The sequence below is a fragment of the Manis pentadactyla genome, chromosome 2 (genome assembly GCF_030020395.1).
Source record: "Manis pentadactyla isolate mManPen7 chromosome 2, mManPen7.hap1, whole genome shotgun sequence".
Taxonomy (NCBI): Eukaryota; Metazoa; Chordata; class Mammalia; order Pholidota; family Manidae; genus Manis; species Manis pentadactyla.
The window spans coordinates 21,600,675-21,626,337 of NC_080020.1; the positions used below are offsets into that span (position 1 = coordinate 21,600,675).

General features: G+C 43.9%; 1 protein-coding gene across 1 annotated transcript in view; it reads left to right on the plus strand.

Moving 5' to 3' along the window:
- The window catches only part of LOC118909027 (glycine receptor subunit alpha-1), a 42,147-nt gene extending 17,249 nt beyond the window's left edge, over positions 1-24,898 (plus strand). The window contains exons 3-7 of the mRNA XM_036879096.2: positions 6,432-6,655; positions 9,342-9,424; positions 10,602-10,739; positions 12,853-13,067; positions 24,453-24,898. Coding sequence (XP_036734991.2) covers positions 6,432-6,655; positions 9,342-9,424; positions 10,602-10,739; positions 12,853-13,067; positions 24,453-24,674 — 882 coding nt within the window. The 3' untranslated portion in view covers positions 24,675-24,898. The remainder of the gene's footprint in view (positions 1-6,431; positions 6,656-9,341; positions 9,425-10,601; positions 10,740-12,852; positions 13,068-24,452) is intronic.
- Positions 24,899-25,663: the final 765 nt, after the last annotated feature.

A 25,663-nucleotide genomic window follows, 5' to 3' on the forward strand; every position in this document is an offset into this window, starting at 1 on the left:
TGCCCTAACATACCTAAAAGTAAAATGGGAATGACAATAAACCTCCATGACAGGATTCCTATGAACATAAGCTAACACATACACACGTGGCTCAGTCCCAGTCTGCGAGCATTACGTGCGTTAGTGCCGTCATCGGTTCTGGGTCTCCCCATAACCTATGGTAGGAACTGAGCCTTCAAGGCTTTAGTTTCCACGTCTGTCCAGTGGGGGTAAGAATCTTCTCTCCCATGCCAAGCATCATAGAACAAAACTACAGTGAGGGTGCTTTGAAAAGTAAAAAGCAGCAAATAAGATATTATTAATAAAAGGAACCAATACAGTGTACAACTTAAAAGCATAGGACTTTGGGCCAGTCATGGACTCAAGCCTCAGCTCTGTAACTAACTATAGACAAAGTTCTAAAAATCCCTAAGCCTCAGTTTTTCTATAAAAGCAGCGTTACTGTGAGAATTTGGAGAGAAAGTCCATCAAAGCCCTTAACACAGTACCTGCACTCAGTCTGGATTCAGTACATTCTGCACGTACCGAAGAGCCGGGCCCACAGTCCCACAGGACTGTGAGGACACTGAGGCTGACTTTCTCACATTTGGAGGCAACATCTATGACTCTGGTTCCATGGCGCTGCTGAGAGGTCTGGGAACGTACTTGAGAAGGGCAGCTGGTGGCAGAGGAAGTGGCTGCCCATAAGCCAGGCCTGGGCATCCACTCTGAATGCCCCCGGTCCCCAGCTTTCAGCAGACTGATCTGCCTCTCATGCTTCTTAATCCCAAACGCTGTCAGAGCCATATTTGGATTATAGCTTCTCAGAGAACAGAACCTGACCAATGGCAGAATCCACTTGGTGCTCCTCCTTCTGCCCTCAGAGGTGTGCAAGTGGTAGGAAAAGAAGTGGGACGTAGTCAAGACTTCTGCATGCAAGCCCTATCTCAGTCACTGAATCGCTCTGTGGCCCAGAGGGAGTCCCTTTCCTTCTGTGGGCTATGTGTAAAATGAAAGAGCCAAGACAGAAGTCTCCAAAGGTCCTCCACAGCTGTAATAGTTGGTGATGAAAACAGAAGATAATGATGAAGACAAAGAAGTGTGATTCTCTCATGTAGCCCACCCTCCAGGCCTGCCAGTGTATCCTGCAGCTGGTCCGGCTCAGCAGCCTCCTACCAGGTCTCCTGGTGCCTGTTCTCTCTCATGTCCAATACTACGTGGCCACTCCTGGCACACTGACCTTCCTGAGGCCAAAACTGTGATACTGCTCCACTGCGTAAGACTCAGCAGTACCCAACTAGCCGCAGAATAAAGTCCAAACACATTGGTTTGGCAGTGAAGGATACCCACAGTCTCAAATCAATCCTTTTACAGCCTCATCACAGCAGAGGGGTTGAGAGCACGAACTTTACATACTTACACAAACCAGATTTAAATTCCAGTCCCATGGTTTACTAACTGTGTGGATTTGGACAAATTACTTAACCTCCCCGAGCCTTCTTCATCTATAAAACTAGACTGAAAATACCTATGCCATAGGATTTTCTTAAAGATAAAGTGAGCTGAAATGTATGCCATGCTTAGCACAATGCCTGGTGCACAGAAGGTCCTCCATAAGGGGGCCTTTTATTGCTTATGTGGCTATGGCGGAGCTAAACGGAACTGAATGCTCATGCCTGTACACCTGGGCCTGCGCTGCCCCTTCAGCAGGAGATCCCTTTACCTCCAGCTGCACACATCCTCATCCTGAGTATCTGAGGCTGCACCCCCCTCCTCATGGGCCATCTTGCTCTAAGCCTGACTCCTCACCTCTGTCCTTCCTTGTCACGTATCACTGCCCCGCTTTCCAGCTGAGACCAGATATTGTTCACATCTCAGAGCACCGGGTCTAGAGATGCTACCTTCACGAGGATGGAACAAACTGAAAGGGGCCATTTCAAATGCCTTCTCTCTATAAGCTTTTCCAGATTCACCCAACCTGGCTGGAAGTAATCTTGATGACTTGAGAGCAATATCTAAATAACAATTTGTTTGTTAGAGCCTCTTACGCCCCTATCACTTTCCATGGTGCATGGTAGGTATTTGGGTCCATATCTTGCCTTATCTGCCAGATAATTTAAGTTCTGTGAGGGTAGAAATGAAGACCATCTGCCTCCATCCTCACTGTTCCCTAATAAATGTTCACAGGGTTGATTCTAGTTTAGGGAAGAGGTACCCCTTGAGAGCTGGAATGCTGAGACTTAGGCCAGTATAAGAATTTGGTTCGCGGTCCCCTTCTTGGGCAATGCCCCTCGGTTCCAGCTGCAGTGGGCACACACCTTGCCCTCCACACCCCCTTCTCACCAACATGCTCACGCGGGCTCTCAGTGCTTTCCTACTGAAGCCCTCATGCTTCCTATTTCACTGCAGTACCGAGTTTAGAGGAGCTTACCAAGGGAGGTTAGAATCTGAAATCAGACACTGTGGGGGTGGAGGGGGGACACAGATCCCCCTGCAGGTAGCACACAGGAAGCCTGCAATAAATGTTTGTTGAATGACAGAATGTATGAATGAGATCATGCTCTACCTTGGTCTTATAAGCAAGGCTCTGGAAGTCCCTCCTGCCTCAAAATCTAGATGGGCCATCCTTGAGTTTGAGACCCAGAGACCAACTACCAGAGGTGGAATCTGAGGTTCCTGGATGGAGAGTTCAAATGCTGCTCCCCAGGCCCCGAGCCTGAACTTAGAGCCCCCGCATGCTGAACACCGGCCAAACACAAGTGCAGAGCTAAGTAAGCAAAACAGCATTTAGTTTTCAGCCTGTTATACCAATTACATCGATCTCTTCTGAACTGCATTTCCACTGCTGTTTACCACCGAGGGAGGAGAAGATCGATGGCAGCAACTTGTTTGGGTAGCAGCTGCTAAGAGGAGGGGCAGGGCCGCCTGAGAGGGAGTCAAGCTGCCCGAGGACCCCGAAATCCCCTCTCCAGGTCACTAGCTCTCACTTTTCATTAGTGATTTCATAAGGAAACCTTATGGCTTGTTCTTCTTTTAAGTGATGTACCTTTATGTTTTCTAAGAAATCAACATGCATCTGCATTTGTAGTAAGAAAAAATAAATTTTAAATACCAGTAATAAACTTCAAATGTAATAACACCCTTCCCTACTTAAAATTCTTCAAAGGCTTCCCATTACTCTCAAGATGAAGTCTGGATTCCCCAGGGTGGCCTGCGAGGCTCAGCATGCCTCCTCCCAGCCCCCTCTCCTCGCTCAGTCACTTGCTGCTCTTCCAAAGCGTCAAGCTCTTGCTTGGTCTCTAGGCCTTCACATATGCAGTTCCAACTGCCCAAAATATTTTTCTTCTTTGGCTCAACCATATTTATTCTCATGCTAAAAGTGTTTTCCTGGAGTCTTCCTGACCACCACCCCCTGACTAGATAGGGAGCCTATCTTCCAGGGCTCCCTAGCACCCAGTACTTAATCCCTGTTGGAGCCCTTATCTCAGCATGGTGTAAATATTACACTGTAGGCTCTGTGACAGCAAAGACACATCTTTCTTGTTCTCAGTTGATTCTCCAGTGCCTAGAATGGTGCCTGGCACTTAGTAAATGCTCAGTTAAATATTGCAGGGAGAAAAAGAAAACTAATAAAAATTAACTATTAGATTTGGAAAGTCTATCTAGCCTAGCTCCTTCTATTAACAGTGAGACCCAGAGAAGTAAATCCAGGTTCTAATCTCAGGTCCTTTACTAAATTGCTGTGTGACCTTAGAATTGCCTTCCCTCTCTGGGTCTCAATCTCTCCACTGTAAAATGCAGAAAGCTCTTCCTGCTCCAGCTTTTCCTGGCTTTGCCTCCTCCTCCTTCTCCTCCTCCTCCTCCTGAGTGTTGGGTAGCTTGCAGGTGCACAGACTGGGTGTGTAGGTGGGATAGTGCAGGAGCAATAAAAGAGCATGTTCACCCTCTCAAACTGTTGTCCATCAAGTTGAGGAAATAAGACACACAGAGTGAGGAAGTGCTAAATTAAACGTTTCTGGTAATTCTATTTTGCTAGGAGATGGGAAAAGGAAGCAATCCAGGGAGCCTGGGGGCATCAAGGCTCCCGCAGGAGGTAAGGCTGAAGCTGAGCAGGCAGAACATAAGTGGGCACTGAGGATGAGGGAAGAGCATCCCCTGCAGGAAACTGGCTGTCCACATCCGCCTGCCGGAGGTGACAAGGAACTCTGCCACTTACCAGCTCTGGGCCTTGGACACAGTTTCTCAGCCTTCCCAAACCTCAGGTTCCTCACCCTCTTTGTGAGAATCTGAATGTCTAGCTTGCAGAGGTTTTGTGTGGATTAACTGTACATGACAGTACCTAGAACAGCACCTGGCACCTAACAGATCATTTTAAGAAATACCACTTTCTTTTCTTCCTCCCAGCCACATAAACAGGCCTGACATGTCACTGGCAAAACATCAAAAGTACATCCGGGGTTTGGGGACTGCCGGCTTTTCTGCCCAACCATTTATAGTCTGTTTACTCAAGACATGACTTGCCCAGTGTGTACACACACACACACACACACACACACGCTTCACATAAAATCCAAGGAGAAAGAGAGGGTATTTCTAATCCCTGAGCAGGTGGGGCCAGATTGGGAGCTGTCCATTACTGTCAGCAGGGAAAACAGAGTCAATAGCCAGGTCTGGCCTGAAATTCTCCCTCCACCATGGGATTTATAAGACATGAGATTATGAGACTACAAGTCATTTTCTATGGGACTGGAGGGAGCAGCTTCAATTAAATTATAGAACAATCTTATAAAATACCCTGGAACATGTGATGAAGCTATTGATATTTCTGTAGGCACACAGAATGAGGAGTGTGCTGTGGGAGGGACTGGGAGGGGTGAGAGTGAGGGTGGGAAGGAGGGTTTTGTGTTTTAATCCACCCCTGCTGATGACAGATCAAAAGTGACTAGGATTTAGAAGCAGCACCCACAAAAGAAAATATCACATGGCACCGTTTATCTGGCACCTTCAAGGACAGCAGAGCAGGTGCTCTGATGTGGAGGGTATTCCTTGAAGGAGAGCATTTAAAGTTGAACTTGAACTGACGTTATTAATTTTTTAGGGAACTACAGACTCTTTGGGGAGTCCAATGTAGAGAACTGTGCTTTCCTCTGGGGAAAACACAAATAGACCTCAAATTCCACTTACAGTGTCATAATATTCATGGGCCCAGGTTTACAGTGCCTCTCTAACAAAATAATCAATTTTTCTCCATGGAAATATTTCTTGACTTGCCCAGCTTCCTGCCATGGAGTCCTACCCACACCACTGCTCATCAGGCTGTGACTGGGAACCAAATGGACTCCCTCAGTTCCTCAGCTAGGAGTCAGGAATCTTGGGTTCCAGAATCAGCTCTGCCCTGCCTTTGCAGAGTGACACTGGGTCAGTCTCAATTCACTCTGGACTTTAGGTTCTTTATCTGGAAAAAAAAAGGTTGGGGTGGAGGGGCGGTTTTGACCAGGACAGCAATTCCTAACCTGTGTTCCACAGAAGATGAGTATTGGGCACAAAATGAAAGAGCTCTATGGCCAAAATAAATATTGTATATTCTATTCCCCTCTTGGAGATACACACAACTCATTAGCATTTTAAGGTCTCTGAGAAGTCCTGCAATAAAGAAACTGGTTGCATTGGGTTTAGTCAAACATTTCCCTAATGGGTTTGTTCTGTGACTTTTTTCCAGTGCAGTAACTACACTACCATCTCATCAGAGAAGCATATAACTTAGCACTGAGTTTAGAACCCATTAAGCTATGACTCCATAAAATCTATTAAACCTCTCCAAACAAACAAATCACATCTGAACAAAGTTACAGAGGCTGTAAAAGTGGTGTGAATCCCAGGACAAGCAGGAGCACTATAAAATTCTTCTAGCCATCCTTCTTGCACTGCTTTGGAATTAACTGTTCCCCTTAGGAAGAACAGAGTGAATGCTTAGGCATCAGCTTTTAGTCTTTACTTCCTTCAGTCTGTCCAGATGGTGACTCTTAAACCTCAGTGCATGAGAATTACTTCATTGGTGGGGTTGACAATAAAAGGGGGACTTCGATTTTATCTGTAATGTATTGTTTCTCTTATCTAAAAAAATTAAAGCAAATACAACAGAATGTTAGCAGGATGTAAACAGGTATTGATTACATCAGTCTGAACTTCAGTTTTAAAATTTTTCAAAAGAATAACATTTAAATAATCTCAGAGTTGAATATACTTATTAGGACATTCAGAGGATTTCAGGGATAATTATGACTCCCCTGGTTTTTGCTTGAGGCATGGACTTTATGCCTCACCCCCTTGTAAGATGCATCCACACTCTAATCATGTCCTCCAGAAGGAGCTTTGGGGAGCCCTCGCACCCTTCCAAAGACTGGACTTCCCAGAAGCTAACCTGACTCCGCCTCCGTGTCTCCTGGCTACAGGACTACAGGGTCAACATCTTCCTGCGCCAGCAGTGGAATGACCCCCGGCTGGCCTACAATGAATACCCGGACGACTCTCTGGACCTGGACCCATCCATGCTGGACTCCATCTGGAAACCTGACCTGTTCTTTGCCAACGAGAAGGGGGCCCACTTCCACGAGATCACCACAGACAACAAACTGCTGAGGATCTCCCGGAACGGGAACGTCCTCTACAGCATCAGGTGAGTTCCGCACAGGTTCCTTCCCTCCATCTTCACAACATGCCTTGCCCTACTGCCTTCTGGGAACAGACACTGAGAGAAGGGCCAGAGGTGAGCAGGCCTGGCCACCCAACACGTTTGCAGAATAGGCAGAGCCAGCTCTACAAGTTACACTCAGCAAGTCAGAAAAAAATACCACAGGAAGTTCTAGGAACAAGTGGTTCATTATAACCCAGGGGATCAAAGAAGCATCCCAGAGAGGCAAGAGTTAAAGTTAGACCCCTCAGTTTCCCCAGCATTTCAATGAAAAAAATGGCAAAAGCACATTCAAAGACAATGTTCAGCAGCATAAGTGCTTAGTTACTCAAGATGAGAAAGTTCTGGAGAGCTGCTGGACAACATTGTGCCTATAGGTAACGATATTATATTGTTCACAGGAACATTTGTTAAGAGGGTGGAGCTCATGATAGACGCCCTTATCACAAGTAGAAGGCGCAAAGGCACAAGACCCAAAAAACTGCAGCAACTTCAACCTAATGGGATGGTGCTGCCCACAGGTACAAGCCAGGGCTGCTCTAACCCTTCTATAAACACTTTCTATTCTCCACACCTTGCCCTCAGTCTAGGAAGCTGAGACCCCCGTCCCCAGCTGGGGGGGATATCCTGCAGATACCAGTTAGGGGCACACATTCAGTCTCCTGCCACCCCTCCCCACCTAATGCCCCATCTCCTCCCCAAAGGCACAGAGAAAATGGCCATGGCCATGTTATGCTCTTATATATGTACTGTTTACTAAGATTTACTTATTAGGCTGAGTACTTTACATATATTATTTCTAATCCTAACAGCCCCAGGAAGTTGATTTTATTATGCCCATTTTGCAGACTACACAAGTGAGGATCTGAAGGTTTAAGCCACAAGATCCCACAGCAGTTTGGTAGCAGAGCCTAGATTCTAGTCTGTTAGTGCAGATCTGATGCCCACCCAGAGGCTAGAAGAACACTACAGGGCATTCAGTAGGCACTCAAATATGTGATGAATGAATGAATATGTTTTTATTTCAAAGAGCTTAAAAGGGGCACTGGTCCTAAACGATCCCCCTCCCCCTCCAGTTCCTTAGGAGAATAAATATTTCTATTTCCATTCATAGATCAGTTTTAAATGTCCAGGCCCATAGGCGAGGCTGCACAGGTTATAATCTTCAGACGTGACTGGATTCAAAGTCTCTCCTGAGAAGAGGTCAGGTGGGGCAGGGGACTCAGGAACCTCGGCAGGGGAAGCAGGCACCTGGGAGGCTCAGGCAGGGAGGGGCCAGGGGCTGCCAGGCCTTCCCCCCCTCAGGGCTGCCAGGACGAGTGGGAGGCTGCCCGGAGGGCAGGGGCAGGGGAGCTGTGACCCTGCATGGATTTGCTGCTGCCAGGCTAGTTTCCTATCTGCAGGAAGCTGAGCGCCAAGCAGCATGACGGAAGGACAGGTCAGCAGACGGTGATGCTGCCAAGGTCGCTCAGCTTCAGGAACTCAACCCGGTGTGACAGCTGCCCCACTCTGGAGCTTTCATCTTCAGAAACCCAACTGCATCCACTTGCCCTTCACTCTCCCCCTCCTTCCTCTACTCCCTTTTTCCCCTCTTCTTTCCCTCCTTTTCTTCTTTTTTTCCCCTCCTGCCTCTACTTTGTGCTTCAAGTGGCCCAGATACAGGGCCGAGGGTGTGAGTTGGGGGCAGACGCTCCCACAGGGCCGCGTGCCTCACCAGGTGCAGCTGAGTGTCACTCGACCTCCGCCGACGGGAGCTTTTCAGGACAGAAGCCCGCCAGCAAACACAGATGAGCTCCGAGCCAAAGGCCAGGAGGGGTGGTTTTGAATCCTGGCTGTGCCATCAGCTTGCTGTGTGACCTTACAGGAGTCCCTACCTGTCCTCTGTACCCCGGTTTTCTCACCTGCCAAATGACGGAGTTGGCCTGATGCTCTAAGACGTGCGGGGCTCTGAGAGCCTGTCTTCTCCATTCTTTGCAGCAGGTGCTCAGATGTTGGCAAAGCCTTTCGAGCTGAAGCCTTGTATCCCAGCCTGAGCTGCTGACCTCACTTCTGTTAAGGGGACTCCCTCTGGCTCTGACGCTACAGCCTCTGCAGGGGTCGAACAACCCAAAATAAACAGCTAGCCCGGGGCACACACCACTTCCCAGCTGACCCCAGCATGAGCCCACAGATGTGAGCCAGTTGTGTTTGGACACCCAGAAGGATGGGGCCTCTTTGAAATAACTTTTAATGAGCCCAGTATATGAAGGGAGGCAGCCAGGAACTCAGCATGTGCTGAGGTGTGCCTGGAGTGCCAAGGGACTGGGGCTGCTGAGGCACTGCCCCCACCTGAGGGCGCTGCCGAGGAGCAGGCATGGGGACAGGCCTGGGGGCTGCCCATCTGCCTGGCTTTCAGGCACCTTGCTAAAGGCAGGGCTCTGGAAGCCACACAGACTCCAAAGAAACCCAGAAGTTCCAATGTCTCTGTGTGACTTTAGGCAACTACTTTCTCTCTCTGAGCCTCCATTTCCATATGTAGAATGTGGAAATACACATGTAGTATTTCAATAAACACTAGTTCCCTAACCTCTGTGACCTCTCCTAGATAACCGATTTTCTGGTAGTAAATACAACGGAGGCCAGCTTCCCTGGTTTATAGGTCCAGCATCATTCAACACCCTTCTCTTTCTAGAATCACCCTGACCCTGGCCTGCCCCATGGACTTGAAGAATTTCCCCATGGATGTCCAGACATGCATCATGCAACTGGAAAGCTGTGAGTCCTTTGCATGAAAAAGAACTAGATTTCCCTTTACCTATGGGACTGGCAGGAATTCCCACACAGCGGCTCCCAACCACTGGACTGCAGGAGATTAGTACAATAGCCCAAAATAGCAGATGGGGGGCTTTTCTCTTAGAAAATGCATTAGAAATGCAACTTCTCCTACACTGTCTAACTAGGCCAGCTTTGGAGCCAGCAGCAGTCTCCAAAGAGGCACAGTTCCGTGTCCCTTGTGTGAACATGCTCTCCAGGAATAGAGAGGTAATAGCTTGAGTAAGTCAAGGTCCTTGAACTCACAGGGGTATTCACTCCAGCAGGGGAGAGAGACGACTGGCTGCACAAATAACTAACCCACAGCAGCAAGTGTTGTTTTATTAGAAGTACAAAATGCTGCTGCCCCATGGCAGAAAGACTGCTTCCTTCCAATTAGGAGGGAGAGAGGGTATCGGAGAAGGCTTTATGGAGATCACAAGTGAACCAGGATTTTAACGGATAGGATCTCTTCCAAGCTGAATGCTTTAATTGCAAACAGAGAAACCGATCTAATTTTAAAAATGGAATTAAATGGAAGGACATGGGGGTTCCTCATGGATTTGAAGAAGAAGAAACTAAAATTATAGGCATCAGTGCAAAGCACTTAGACAGCAGGAACTAATGGACCATCCCCTTGGAGCGCCACCCCCGAGGGGAATCAGCAGCAGCCAGCTCTGAACCTTCTGTCACTTCACTCAAGAATCAGTCCTGGGGCACAGTCTGACTGGTCTAGTTGAATCACTATCTCACACCTTGGTTCCCAACTGATAATCCTACCACAATGATCATGTGGTCATTCCCCAGGAAAATCCACTGTGAGCAAAGAGGGAGCTTGTGAGGAGGATGTGTAGGCAAGAAGAGCAGATGTCAACTGGATGCCACCACAGGGGCAGTGGGTGGGGGCAAGAGGACAAGCTCAGGTAGGTTGCCGGGAGGGTGGCAGGAAGAGAGGTAGAAGGGCTGGGGTGTAGATGTAAACAAGTAAAGCAGTTGTAATCTCCTTTGTGCAAGAGCAACATGGTCTCATGAGTTCCATCAAGTGTCTGATGCTTCTCAGTCTCTAACCCTAACCATCCCTGACACGCTTCAAATAAGTGCTTCTGGGAGGTGACTGCTCCCTCTTCTGATCCCACGGCAGTTGGATACACCATGAATGACCTCATCTTTGAGTGGCAGGAGCAGGGAGCTGTGCAGGTGGCAGATGGACTAACGCTGCCCCAGTTTATCCTGAAGGAGGAGAAGGACCTGAGATACTGCACCAAGCACTACAACACAGGTAGGCGGAAGGGGTCACCCTCCTCGGGTCCTGCCCAACCAGGGCTGCGGGTCATTTCAAACATCTTCTCGATTTTTGATTCAACAGATCTTATGAGGCACCCATGATGGACATAGCTCTGTATTGATTGCCTAGTGGTTAAGAGAATAGTCTTTGAAACCAACAAGTGGCTCTGACACTCTTACTGCGCCTCATGGGGCAAGCAACTGAAGCTTAGGCCACACTGCATGTCAAGAGAACCTGGGAGATGGTCGTTATTCCAGGGAGCAACATGCCCAACTCAAAACGGACCCTATTCCTAGGGCAGAAGGGAGGAGCTGCTGTTAGGAGGGTACTGGCAGTGGCACAGATATAGAGTAGCCAGCATAACTGAGAGGGCAACAGTAAAGTACAGAGAATGCTCACGTCAGACCTTAGCAGGAGGGAGCTAAGAGGTCACACTGAAGATCAGTAAACAGTGAAATTGGAAAGGGTCCACTAAACTGTGAGCTAGGAGAGGGTGGAAAACTATGACCGTCCAGCTTAGCTCTCTATCACCCATGCCCAGCACAGCATTTGTTGGAAGACTGGATATAGGAATGAACTGGGGCCAGCTCACAACTGGCTTTGCATGCCCTGTCTCAGGCTGGAAAGGAGCTCATGGAAGCATGTGGAAGAATCCATCAGTCAGTATGACAGCTGGAGGGATGGGTAGGAGGCTGCTGTTTGAACCCAGCTGGGTAGAGTGGAGGCATAAAATAAGCTGAAGACAGGGACCAAGGAGAGGATTTGGTGAAGGAGAGGAATTGAGAGAAACCACTGTGGGCTCTGGTGCAAGTAGAAGACCCAGAAAAAGGGCAGGCAGCCTGGGTTCTGGTCAGTTTAGAACAGCTGCCCCTTCCTGGGTGATGGACCTCAGAGAGGTCTCAGAACCTCCAAAGACACTCTCTTCATCCCTGGGCAAGCTGAAACTAAGAGAGAAATAATGGTACTCCCATTAGCAGCCATGAGAGCAATGAATGAATCAATCACAACTGACTCTCACATACCACAGCCCTTTATTGTTTATACAGTGTCTCTCATTCATGATCTCATTTGCTCTTCACATTTAAGTGAGAGCTGGGTTCTGTGCCTGGCCCTGTGGACACAAGGAGGAAAGGCCAAGGTCTTGCCCATGTGGCGCACACAGTCCAGGGAGCACTGGGAAATTCCTAGTAGCTGTGCTTCCGTGGACAAGAGCAGAGACCCCACCCTGGGACTGGCCCCGTCCCAGTTCCAGGGACACAGATGGGGAGGAGACACACCACCCAGTGTCCAGGGCAGAGGACAGAGGAGGACGGACCTGCCTGTCACTCCCTGTATTATGCCTTACAGGCTCTGATCATAGAACTGACCAGAATGGAGGAGCATATGGAGGGGGTGGGGGGCAGAGGTCTGCCTGGCAGAGACTTCACTGTTAAACTGCCCCAGAGAAGGAGGACCTCTTTGGCTGTTGAAGGCGTAAGGGCATTCCAGGCAGAGGGATTAGCAGGATCAAAAGCTCAGAAGTGAAAATGCAGAACGTGCCCAAGGCAAGAGATGGAGTGGAGGGGGCATGATCAGGGTGAGGAGAGAAGGGAAATGGGGTGGGAAACTGGGCAGTGCTCACTGTCCAGCACACTGAAGAGTTGGCACTTTTCCCTGTATGTAATGGGGACTTTCTTGTATGAGGAGAGGGAAGGAAAGAAAGGCTTTACAAGAGGAAGTAATGGGTTCAAGTCACGCTTTGGGAGAGCAACTGGCAGAGGGGTAAAGAACAGTCCTCTTAGGCTCACTCTGGGCAACAACACAGCGGTGATGAGGACGCCGGCAGCTGGCATTCCACAGCACTCCTGGCGTGTGAGGCCAGCCCCAGTTTTTTACAGGCATCGTCCCACTTTACCATCATAGTGACCGCGTGGGGTAGGGGAGATGATTATTACCATGATCCCCGATTTGCTGTTCATAAGGAAATGGAAACAGAGAGGTTCAGATACTTGCCTAAGGACACAGCTGGTGTGAGGCTGAGCCAGGACTCCAGCCAAGGCTGTTCTGACCTCAAGGCCTTGTTCCTGCCCACCGAGCTACTTTGCCTTCCCATGGCCATTTCTTGCAGGCAAATTCACGTGCATCGAGGCGCGGTTCCACCTGGAGCGCCAGATGGGCTACTACCTGATCCAGATGTACATCCCCAGCCTGCTCATCGTCATCCTCTCGTGGATCTCCTTCTGGATCAACATGGATGCCGCACCCGCCCGCGTGGGCCTGGGCATCACCACCGTGCTCACCATGACCACCCAGAGCTCTGGCTCCCGGGCGTCCCTGCCCAAGGTAAGGCCTGCTGCCTGAGAGCACAGAACACCTGGACAGGTGAGGAGCACACTCATCTCCCTACCTTGCCTGAGATAAAGGGAGCACAGAGAATTAGTATTTCTTACCTACCACACTTGGCAGGATCCAGCATTCTGGTCCATCCAGTCTCTCCCCCAGACTCATAGTTATGTTCTGTGCAGTTGCCACACTCCACATTATGGTCCATTCTCAACCAATATTAGACATATTCCACTTCATTTGCTATTAGTGCAACTCCACCTCCTCCTGCATTCACTTTTTGTGCTAAATACAACATCCCACTCCTCTGACCATTAATGGTAGACATGTTGTGTTGGAGGTCTTCAAGACCACCCCAACATTCAGAGCTTTGAAAGGACTCAAGGATTCAGTGCTTCATGCATTCACAGCTCAGACTGCTTACAGTGATGTATTAAGGACACACAGCTGGATGGTAAAGGAAAGGAAATGAGTGGCATCTAGAGGAACCCACTGCAGGCCTCCTTGCTCTCTGCCTCCCGTGAGGGACCACACAGAGCCCATTCTCAACCCAGTAACACACAGGCAGCCTCATGAGTGTATTGTTTCTGCAGAGAGAGAGAAATTGTTTTGAGATTCATTTAATATGTAGTATTGAAGGTTTTTACTGGGTGCTGATCATGCCAGTACCCTCTGCCTAGTACAAACCCAAAATTCTAGACTCCCAAAAGGAAAGCTGATGTTCAGCATAAGCCACATTGTTTGCACAAGTAGTCAAGGACCCTTATCAGTTAGAGAAAGTGGGAACACTCCCAAAATCCAAGTTCCCAGATATCAACCAAGGGCCAACCTTGCAAGCAGGTCGCTTGTAAGAGAGCAGCTTCATGTCTGCTATGTTAACCCTTTTCTGCACCTACTTCAATCTCTGACATTTCTAAGCTAAAACAGCACATTCTGCTACATTCACTATTAACTCTTGAACCATATTCTGCTCCATTCACTATTTACACAAGACATACCATTTCACTCCATTCACTATTAATGCCAGATACACATCCTGCTCCATTCACTCTATGCTAGACACAACCTTCTGTTCCATTTTTCTAATACCAGACACAGAATTCCACTTCATTCATTACTGACCCCAAACACTAATTCTCTTCCAGTCACCCTTACAATAAATGCAACATTCTGTGCCTTATACTGTTAACCTCACCTTCTGTTTAATTTACTTTTAACACTAGATATTAATGCCCTGCTTCATTTACTATTAATGCCAGACACCACATACTCCTCCATTTGCCCATATCTGAGGTACCACATTCTGCTCCCTTTACTGTGAATGCTCGATGCCTCATTCTGCTTTACTCTCTTTTAATGCCAGGCACTGCATTCTACTGCACTCACTGCTGTCATCTGAGCCACATTTTGCTTTATTCACTCAACACTAGACACAACATTCTGCTCCACTATTAGTGCCAGACACCATACTTGGCTTCCTTCAGCCTTATGCTAAATGCAACATTCTGTACCATTTCCAACAGACGCTGCATGTAACTTTTGTTTTAAAACAGAAAAGTTGAAAGAATATACAATGTATGCCCTAATACCCTTCACCTGGATTCCAATTGTTATCATCTTGCACATTTACTTTATCTTTCTCTATATATAGATAGATAGGTAGGTAGGTAGGTAAATACATAGGTAAACAGATGCAATTTTGGCTGAATCATCTGAAGGTTACAGACATCATGACAGTTCACCTCTAAATAAGGAATAAGGATCACACTGGAAGTATCACATCTGAAATTGACATTAATTTAATAATAATTACTATCTATAAATTGAATGTCAATGTATTATGTATCATTTATATATCAATAACTACTGAATCATAATTTATTCCACAATATCATCTAATATAGCACCTTTATTTAAATTTTCCCAATTGTCAAAAAAAGTCATCAGTAAACATGATGAGGGACCCAATCAAGGATCAAAAAAGATTCACATTGCTTATGGTTGCTCTTTTAATCTAAAATAGTCTCTCCATGTTTTGTTTTCATGACATTGACTGTTCCATTACCTTTTAATGTGAGACATGACATTTTGCTTCATTTGTCATCAACACAGGACACCACTCTCTCCATTCACCCTTACAATAGCAACTCAACAATCTGTCCTTTGCATTATTAACACTAGGCTTCGTTTTCTGCAACATTCACTATAAATGCTTGAAAACAAATTCTCTGTTTCCTATTACCACCAGACAACACATTCTGCTCTGTTCAACTGTAACAACTGACATAAATTCTGCTCCCTTTTCCTTATGTCAGAGTCAACATTCTACTCCACTCTCTATATTAGCATATTGATACCACACTCTCCGTCACTTAGAATTTATACTGGGCTCAATATTCTGTTCCACTTGTGGTTAAAATTAGATTTGATATACAACTCCATTTGCTATTAACACTCAACCTCATATTCCTTTCAATTTTTTTTGTGTGTGGAGGGGGGGTATTTTTATTTATTTATTTATTTTATTAAGGTATCATTGATATACACTCTTATGAAGGTGTCACAAGAAAAACAATGTGGTTACTACATTCACCCTTATTATCACATCCCATCACACCCCACTACAGTCACTGCCCATCAGTACAGTAAGAAGCCACAGAATCCCTACTTGTCTTCTCTGTGCTACACTGACATCCCTGTGATTCCACACACCCATGTGCACTAATCATGATATCCCACAATCCCCTTCTCCCTCCCTCCCCACCCGTCCTCCCACACCCCTCCCCTCTAGTAACCACTAGTTCCTTCTTGGAGTCTCTGAGTCTGCTGCTATTCTGTTCCTTCAGTTTTGCTTCCTTGTTATACTCCACAAATGAGGGAAATCATTTGGCACTTGTCTTTCTCCACCTGGCTTATTTCACTGAGCATAATACCCTTAAGCTCCATCCATGTTGTTGCAAATGGTAGGATTTGTTTCTTTCTTAGGGCCAAATAGTATTCCATTGTGTATATGTACCACTTCTTCTTTATCCATTCATCTACTGATGGACACTTAGGTTGCTTCCATATTCTGGCTACTATAAATACTGCTGTGATAAACATAGGGGTGCATCTGTCTTTTTCAAACTGGACTCCTGCATTCTTAGGGTAAATTCCTAAGAGTGGAATTCCTGGGTAAAATGGTATTTATATTTTTAGTTTTTTGATGAAGCTCTACACTGCTTTCCACAATGGTAGAACTAATTTACATTCCTACCAGCAGTGTAGGAGGGTTCCCCTTTCTCCACATCCTCGCCAGCATTTGTCGTTCCTGTTCTTCTCTATGTTGGCCATCCTAACCGGTGTGAGGTGGTATCTCATTGTGGTTTTACTTTGCATTTCTCTGATGATTAGCGATGTGGAGCATCTTTTCATGTGTCTGTTAGCCATCTAAATTTCTTCTTTGGAGAAGTGTCTGTTCAGATCCTCTGCCCACTTTTTAATTGGTTTATTTGCTTTTTGTTGAGGTGTGTGAGCTCTTCATATATTTTGAATGTCAAGCTCTTATCGGATATGTCATTTATGAATATATTCTCCCATACTGTAGGATGCCTTTTTGTTCTACTGATGGTGTTCTTTGCTGTGCAGAAGCTTTTTAGTTTGGTTTAGTCCCACTTGTTCATTTTTGCTTTTGTTTCTAATGCCCGGGGAGATATGTTCATGAAGAAGTTGCTCATGTTTATGTTCAAGAGAGTTTTACCTATGTTTTTTTCTAAGAGCTTTATGGCTTCATGACTTACAGTCAGGTCTTTGATCCATTTCGAGTTTACTTTTGTGTATGGGGTTAGACAATGATCCAGTTTCATTCTCTTGCATGTAGCTGTCCAGTTTTGCCAACACCAGCTGTTGAAGAGGCTGTCGTTTCTCCCATTGTATATCCATGGCTCCTTTATCATATATTAATTGACCATATATGCTTGGGTTAATATCTGGACTCTCTATTCTGTTCCACTGGTCTATGGGTTTGTTCTTGTGCCACTACCAAATTGTCTTGATTACTGTGGCTTTGTAGTAGAGCTTGAAGTCGGGGAGCAAAATCCCCCCACTTCATTCTTCCTTCTCAGGATTGCTTTGGCTATTTGGGGTCTTTTGTGGTTCCATATGAATTTTAGAACGATTTGCTCTAGTTTGCTGAAGAATGCTTTTGGTATTTTGATAGGGATTGCATTGAATCTGCATATTGCTTTAGGCAGGATGGCCATTTTGACGATATTAATTCTCCCTATCCATGAACATGGGATGTGTTTCCATTTATTGGTATCTTCTTTAATTTCTCTCATGAGTGTCTTGTAGCTTTCAGAATATAGGTCTTTCACTTCCTTGGTTAGGTTTATTCCTAGGTAATTTATTCTTTTTAATATAATTGTGAATGGAATTGTTTTGCTAATTTCTCTTTCTGCTAGTTCATTGTTAGTGTATAGGAATGTAACAGATTTCTGTGTATTAATTTTGTATCCTGCAACTTTGCTGAATTAAGATCTAATAGTTTTGGAGTGGATTCTTTAGGGTTTTTATGTACAATATCATGTCATCTGCATACAGTGACAGTTTGGCATCTTCCTTACCAATCTGGATGCCTTGTATTTCTTTGTGTTCTCTGATTGCCATGGCTAGGACCTCCAGTACTATGTTGAATTGAAGTGGGGAGAGTGGGCATCCTTGTCTTGCTCCTGATCTTAGAGGAAAAGCTTTGAGTTTCTCGCTGTTAAGTATGATATTGGCTGTGGGTTTTTCATATATGGCCTTTATTATGCAGAGGTACTTGCCCTCTGTACCCACTTTGTTGAGAGTTTTTGTCACGAATCTACGTTGAATTTTGTCTAATGCTTTTTCAGCATCTATGGAGATGGATCATGTGATTTTTGTCCTCCTTTTTGTTGATGTGGTGGATGATGTTGATGGATTTTCGAATGTTGTACCAACCTTGCATCCCTGAGATGAATTCCACTTGATCGTGGTGTATGATCCTCTTGATGTATTTTTTAATTCGGTTTTATTCGCTAATATTTTGTTGAGAATACTCAACAAAAATATTTTGCATGTATATTCATGACAGATATTGGTCTGTAGTTTTCTTTTTTTGTGGTGTCTTTACCTGATTTTGGTATTAGAGTGATGCTGGTCTCATAGAATGAGTTTGGGAGTATTCCCTCCTCTTCTATTTTTTGGAAAACTTTAAGGAGAATGGGTATTGTATCTTCTCTAAATGTCTGATAAAATTCAGCAGTGAATCCATCTGATCTGGTGGTTTTGTTCTTGGGTAGTTTTTGATTACCAATTCAATTTCATTGCTGGTAATTGGTCTGTTTAGATTTTGTTTCTTCCTGAATCAGTCTTAGAAGGTTGTATTTTTCTAGAAAGTTGTCCATTTCTTCTAGAGTTATCTAGTTTGTTAGCATATAATTTTTCATTGTATTCTCTAATAATTCTTTGTATTTCTGTGGTGTACATAGTGATTTTTCCTTTCTCATTTCTGATTCTGTTTATGTGTGTAGATTCTCTTTTTCTCTTGATAAGTCTATTTTGTTTATTTTCTCAAAGAACTACCTCTTGGTTTCACTAATTTTTTCTATTGTTTTATTCTTCTCCATTTTATTTATTTCTTTTCTGATCTTTATTATATCTCTCCTTCTACTGACATTGGGCCTCATTTGTTCTTTTTTTTCCAGTTTAATAATTGTGAATTTAGACTATTCATTTGGGATTGTTCTTCCTTCTTTAAATAGGCCTGGATTGTTATATACTTTCCTCTTAGAACTGCCTTCGCTGCGCCCCACAGAAGTTGGGGCATTGTGCTGTTGATCATGTGGTTTTTATCCTTTTTGATGTGGTGGAAGATGTTGATGGATTTTTTAATGTTGTACCATCCTTGCATCCCTGGAATAAATCCTACTTGATCATGATGGATGATCTTTTTGATGTATTTTTTAATTCAGCTTGCTAATATTTTGTTGAGTATTTTTGCATCTATGTTCATCAGGGATACTGGTCTGTAATTTTCTTTTTTCTGGTATCTTTGCCTGGTTTTGGTATTAAAGTGATGCTGGCCTCATAGAATGAGTTTGGGAGTATTCTCTCCTCTTCTACTTTTTGGAAAACTTTAAGGAGGATGGGTATTAGGTCTTCACTAAATGTTTGATAATATTCAACAGTGAAGCCATCTGGTCCAGGGGTTTTGTTCTTAGGTAGTTTTTTGATTACCAATTCAATTTTGTTGCTGGTAATTGTTCTTTTCATATTTTCTGTTTCTTTCTGGGTCAGCCTTGGAAGGTTGTATTTTTCTAGAAAGTTGTCTGTTTCTTCCATTCACTTTAAAGAGTAAAATTCAGTGGCATTTAGTATATTCACAAAGTTGTACATGCTCACCACTATCTAATTCCAGAACATTTTTATCACCCCAAAAAGAAACCCCAATACTCATCAACAGTCTCTTCTTGTTTCCCACTCCAACGAGCCTCTGGCACCACTGATCTACTTTCTACCTGTATGGACTTGCCTACCCTGGGCCTCTCATGTAAGTGGAATCTTACAGCCTGGACACTTCTGTGACTGGTTTCTTTCATTTAATGTTTTTGAGGTTCATCCATGTTGTGTAATGTATTGGTACTTCATTCCTTTTTATTGCTGAATAATATTCCATAGTATGGATATATCACATTTTGTCTGTTCACCAGTTGATGGACATTTGGGTTATTTCTACTTTTTGTTTCTTATAAATAATGCTGTTATGAACATCTGTGTGCAAGTTTTATGTGGACATATGTTTTCAACTCTCATAGATATATAACTACAAGCAAAATTATTGGGTCATACAGTAACTATATGCTTAACTCTTTGCCAAATTATTTCCCAAAGTAGCTTAATCATTTTATAATACCACTAGAGTTCTGATTTCTCCACATCTCAACCAATGCTTATTATTACCTGTCTTTTTGACTGTGGACATCTGAGTGAATGTGAAGTGGTATCTCACTGTGATTTTGATTTGCATTTTCCTAATGACTAATAATGTTGAGCACTCTTTTCATGTGCTTATTGGCCATTTCTAGATCTTCTTTGGAGAAATATCCCTTCAAGTCTTTTTCCACTTTTTAATTGGGGCATTTATCTTTTCATCAGTGAGTTGTAATAGCTATTTGTAAATTGTAGATTTTAAACCCTTATCAGATATATGATTTGCCAATATTTTCTCCTATTCTGTAGGTTGTCTTTTCACTTCATTGATAATATCCTTTATACACAAGTTTTTAATTTTGATAAAGTCAAATTTATCTATTTTTTCTTTTGTTGCTTGTGCTTTTAGTATATTTAAGAAAGTAATGCCTAATCCAAGGTCATGAAGATTTACACATGTTTTTTCCTAAGAGTTTTATAATTTAGCTCTGAATTTAGGTTTTGATCCATTTTTATCTATTTTTGTGTGGGATGAAGGGATATCATTCTTTTGCATGTGGATATCCAGTTGTCACAGCACCATTTGTTGAGACTATTCTTTCCCTCCATAAATTTACACTTTCATCAAAAATCAATACAATAGATGTATGGGTTTATTTCTGGATTCCCAAATCTATTCCACTGATCTATATGTCATTCCTATACCAGTACCACTCTGTTGATTACCATAGCTTTGTAGTAAGTTTTGAAAATGAGAAGTGTGAGTCTTCCAACTTTGTTCTTTTTAAAGATTATTTTGGCTATTGTGGGTCCCTTTCATTTCCATAGGAACTTAAATATGAATTTTAAAATCAGTTTGTCAATTTTTGCAGAAAAAAGAAATTTTGATTAAAAATGCCTTGAGTCTGTAGATGAACTTGGGGAGTACGCCATCTTAACAATATTAAGTCTTCCAACCCATTAACACAGGATGTCTTCTTGTTTATTTAGGCCATCTTTAATTTCATCCCACTACCTTCTAGGACTTGTGGTTTCTAACAGAAATCAGTTGTTAATCATATTGAATCTCCCTTGTACATGATGAGTTGATTCTCTCATTTCTTTCAAGATTCTCTCTGTCTTTGTCTCCTGACAGTGTGATTATGATGTGTCTAAGTGGGAACTCACTGAGTTTTTCTTCCTTGGAGTTCATTTGGCTTCCTAGGTGTATACATTAGTGTTTTTCATCAAATTTGGTAAACTTTTGGTAGTTATTTCTTCAAATATTCTTTTAGCTTCTTTCCTCTCCTTCAGGAATACCTATTAAACACATGTTAGTGCACTTGATAGTTGACCACAGGGTTCTGAGGCTTTGTTCATTTTTCTTCATTCTGTTCCTCTGACCGGATAACCTCAAATTCACCAATTCTTCCTCAAGTTCACTGATTCTTTCTTCTGTCCATTCAAATATGCTGTTGATCCTCTCTAATGAAATTTTCAGCTCAGTTATTTTATTGAATTTATTTTATTCTTTTCAACTCCAGAATTTGTTTAGTTCTTTTTTATCATTTCTATCTCATGCTCTACTTTGTATGAGAGTCTATACAAATGATACTTCTGTTCTCACAATTTCATTGTTTAAATATGATTCCCTTTAGTTCTTTGAACCTATTTAAAAACAACTGACTTAAAGTATTAAGTCCAACATCTGGGCTTCCTAAGGAGCAGCTTCATTAGGCTGCCTTTTTCCTATATATGGGCCTCTTTTAGTCAACATAGGCTGCTAAAACAAAGTACCATAGAATGGGCAGCTTAAAAACAGCAGAAATTTATTTCTAAGTTTTAGAGATTGGGAGTCTGAGATCAAGGTACCAGCAGAGTCAGGCTCTGGTTGGGACTCTTTTATAGTCACAACCTGTGGACTTATTGTATCCTCACATGGTGGGAAAACAGCTAACTAGTTCTAAGGTCTCTTTTTATAAAGGCACTAATCCCATTCATGAGACCCACCCTCATGACCTAATTACTTCCCAAAGGCCCCACCTCCAAACACTAACACACTGGGATCAAGATGTCAACATGTGAATTGGGGGCGGGGGGACACAAACATTCAATGTTTTGCAGGACCATACTTTCATGGTTTTTTTGCATATCTTATAATTCTTTGTTGAAAAGTACACATTTTACCTAATGTAATGTACATTTCCGAAAATCAGGTTGTCCCTCTCCTCAGGGTTTGTTGTTGTTTGTTTAGTAACTTTTATGAAATAATTCTGTAATGTCTGTATTCTTTCTTGTGTGGGGCCACTGAAGTCTCTGCTCAGTAAGCTTGTTGGTTAGCTAAAAATTAGAGATTTCCTTATATGCCTAGATAGTAAATCTCCCAGACTTTGCCAAGGGGCTGTGTGTGTGGGTTAGGACACAACTTTAACACTCAGCCCATCAGTTTAAGACTTGGCCTTTGCATTCACTTCCTGATTTTTCAGGTCATCAACATTGGTCAGAGTCTTCCCTGGGCTTGCACACAGACCTAAGCATGCACATAGATTCCCAGAAATATGTCAGAGCTTTCTAAAGCCCCCTATGAACATCTCTAGGTAGATGTACCTTTACATTAGGTACAACATTCTGTTCCTATCACTCTTAGACTAAACATAACATTTCTGTTTCCTTAATGATAATGTTAGATCACCATCCTCTTCTCTTTAGTATTTTTTCCAGGTACCATATTCCATTTCTCCCAATATTCTGTCCAGTCTTGACGCATTTCTCTTCTGTTTTCCCTTGTACTCTTCACCCTAATATTTCAGCTGAGGAGAGGCAGCAGTTGGGTGATGGGGGCAGTCACTGAGGCACACAAAACATTGTTCAGGTTTTCCTTTCAAGCCTTTTGATGGACCTGTTTGCCTCAACTGTTCCTCTTGCCTCAGGCTGATATGATATTCAACAATCGCCACTGTTTGTTTTCAACAGATGACCCCAGGAAAAAGGCTGTTCACAGCAGCCCAGTTCCAAGTCATGTCAAATAAAGGTAGCCTTGTGAGGGCAGCCTTTCAGTGAACCACAAGATGGGTCAAACAATGACAATTCTTGGGGAATGGGGTGTTAAAGAAGCTGCAACTCTGTTCTGCTCCTCCCCATGACTGTCAGGACACTGGTTTTCAAGGCTAGCAAGATGTTGGGAATGAAGGACAGGAGTAAGGGAGGTTTTAACAAAACCCCAAGAAAATAAGTGAAAATATATGTCTACACAAAAACTTGTACACAAATGTTCATGCAGCATTATTCATAATAGCCAGAAGGTAGAAACAACCCAAATGTCTATCAACTGATGAATGGATTAGCAAAATGGTATATCCATGTAATGGAATATTACTTGGACATAAAAAAGAATGAAATACTGATACATGCTACAATACAGGTGAATTTTGAAAACATTATGCTAAGTGAAAGAAGCCAGGCATAAAAAGCCACATACTGTATGATTCCATTCATATGAAATGCCCAGAATGGAGATACAGAGAAAGCAGATTAATTACTGCTTAGGACTGAGGATAGGGGAACCACAGGATCAGGGAAATGATGGCCAAAAGGTACAAGGTTTCTTTCTGAGATGAGGAAAACATTCTAAAATTGACTACGGTGATGGTTGCACAATTCTGTAACTGTATAAAAACCACTGAGTTGTACACTTTAAATGCTTGAATGGTATGATATACGAATTACATCTCAATAAAGCTCTTTTAAAAAAAATGCCTCAAAGTGGTTATGTAGGAGAATGTCCTTGCTTGTAGCAATTATGCACTAGTTTTAGCACAGGCAGTGGTGCATCATGTTGGCAATTTGCTCTCAACTGTACAGGAAAAAAGTTATTTGTACTATTATAGATGCAACTCTTGTAAGTGTGGAATTATTTTAAAATAAAAAAGTTGTATTTTTAAAAAATGCCCCAAACTGCTGTTCTGAGATACAGCTGCTTTTCTTAATTAAATGCTTGCAGGGTTGCTGTTAGGCTTTGGTTTAATTAAGAGTTCGGGAAAAGCAGATTCTGAGCTTTTTTGCTAGTGTTCTTGTTGCCTTCACAGAGGAGAGCATTTCCAGAGCTCTTACTCTGCCATTTTTGCTAACATCCTCTATTTACTTGTAATGCTAGGTACAACTTTCTGTTCCTATCACTCTTAAGACTAAACATACCATTCTGTTTCCCTAATGATAATGCTAGATACACCATCCTCTGCTCTTTAATACTCTTCCAGGTATCATATTCCATTTCCTCCAATTTTCTGTCCAGTTGTGATGCATTTGTCTTCTGTTTTCCCTCGTACTCTCCACCTTAATACCACAGCTGAGGAGGGGGCAGCCGCTGGGTGGTGGGGGCAGTCACTGAGGCACAGGAAACACTCCGCCACACTCAGTATTTCACTCTCCTCTGCCCTTCCCTCCCCGCCCTGTGTTCTCCCCACCCCCCTCCAGGTGTCCTATGTGAAAGCCATTGACATTTGGATGGCGGTGTGCCTGCTCTTCGTGTTCTCAGCCCTGCTGGAGTACGCTGCTGTCAACTTTGTGTCTCGGCAGCACAAAGAGCTGCTCCGATTCAGGAGGAAGCGAAGACATCACAAGGTAGGCCTTTGGGTCACTGCCTCAGGAGGGGCAGCTGGCAGTAAATGGAAGAGCTTCCGGCACCCTTGTCTGTGACACTTTTTTCACTGAACCATCCTTCTCAATGGGTAAGGCAGGCACAGAATAGGGATTAAAAGTCTAGAAGTCCTAACTTCCCCTCCCATATTAAATGATGCCCTGATTGGATCTACAGGAACCACTCTTCCCACCATAACACAACAGAAATTAGCAGGTTACACCTGGACGCAGAATGATAGGGCCAAGATAACAACAGACTGTGTACTAAGCATCCAGGCTGAGAGCTATTTATTGGGGTTTTCTGCAAGGCTACATTTTTTCGTGGGCTTGTTCCAGAAGGGAATTGCTCCACAAAAGATGAGGCCTTTTGAGTAGAATGTCTAGGTCCCAGGCCTTTGCTTTCTACCTCCAAGGAAGGGGTGTAAGGCAAGATCCTCCCCCAGAGTGGATTCTCTCACTTTATGAGGGATTGAATAAAGAAATATTTGGCAGGCAACTTTGAAAAGTCACCAAACCCTGTTAACTGAGATGTAATGTTCCCAGCCAGCAAATGCACTGTGGGGCCTGCAGCCTGAGGGAGGCAACTGGCTCCACGCCCCAGCCCAGTAGCCACTCCCCCAGGAGTCCTTCCCCTGGAGGAGAAAGAACTCACTTTTCTCCCCTTTGCTCTTTTGCTCACCCAGCTTTTTTCCTAGCCCCTCAAACATACACTCATCTCATTCTCTCCTGGATTGCTCTTCCAAAGCACTTTGCTTGGTCTTGACCAATCGCTCATTTTCCAGTTCTCAGCTGAGGCATCTTTCCCTAATACCCTAGACAAGATCTAGGTCCTATATGAAGATTCTTATGCAAGGCTGTCAAGTATGGCTGTGTAGGCTGTATCTTGCAAGGGCCCCTGGCCAACAAGGCACTCTTCTCTAAGTCCTGCCTGGCATGGAATGTCAGCCAAACAAAGGGATTCTGCTTCATATGCCTGGAGGGGGAGGGCTATTTTCCTAATCTGCACAAGGATGTTTTGTGTGCTAGCAAAGGTCATGTTCTAATTG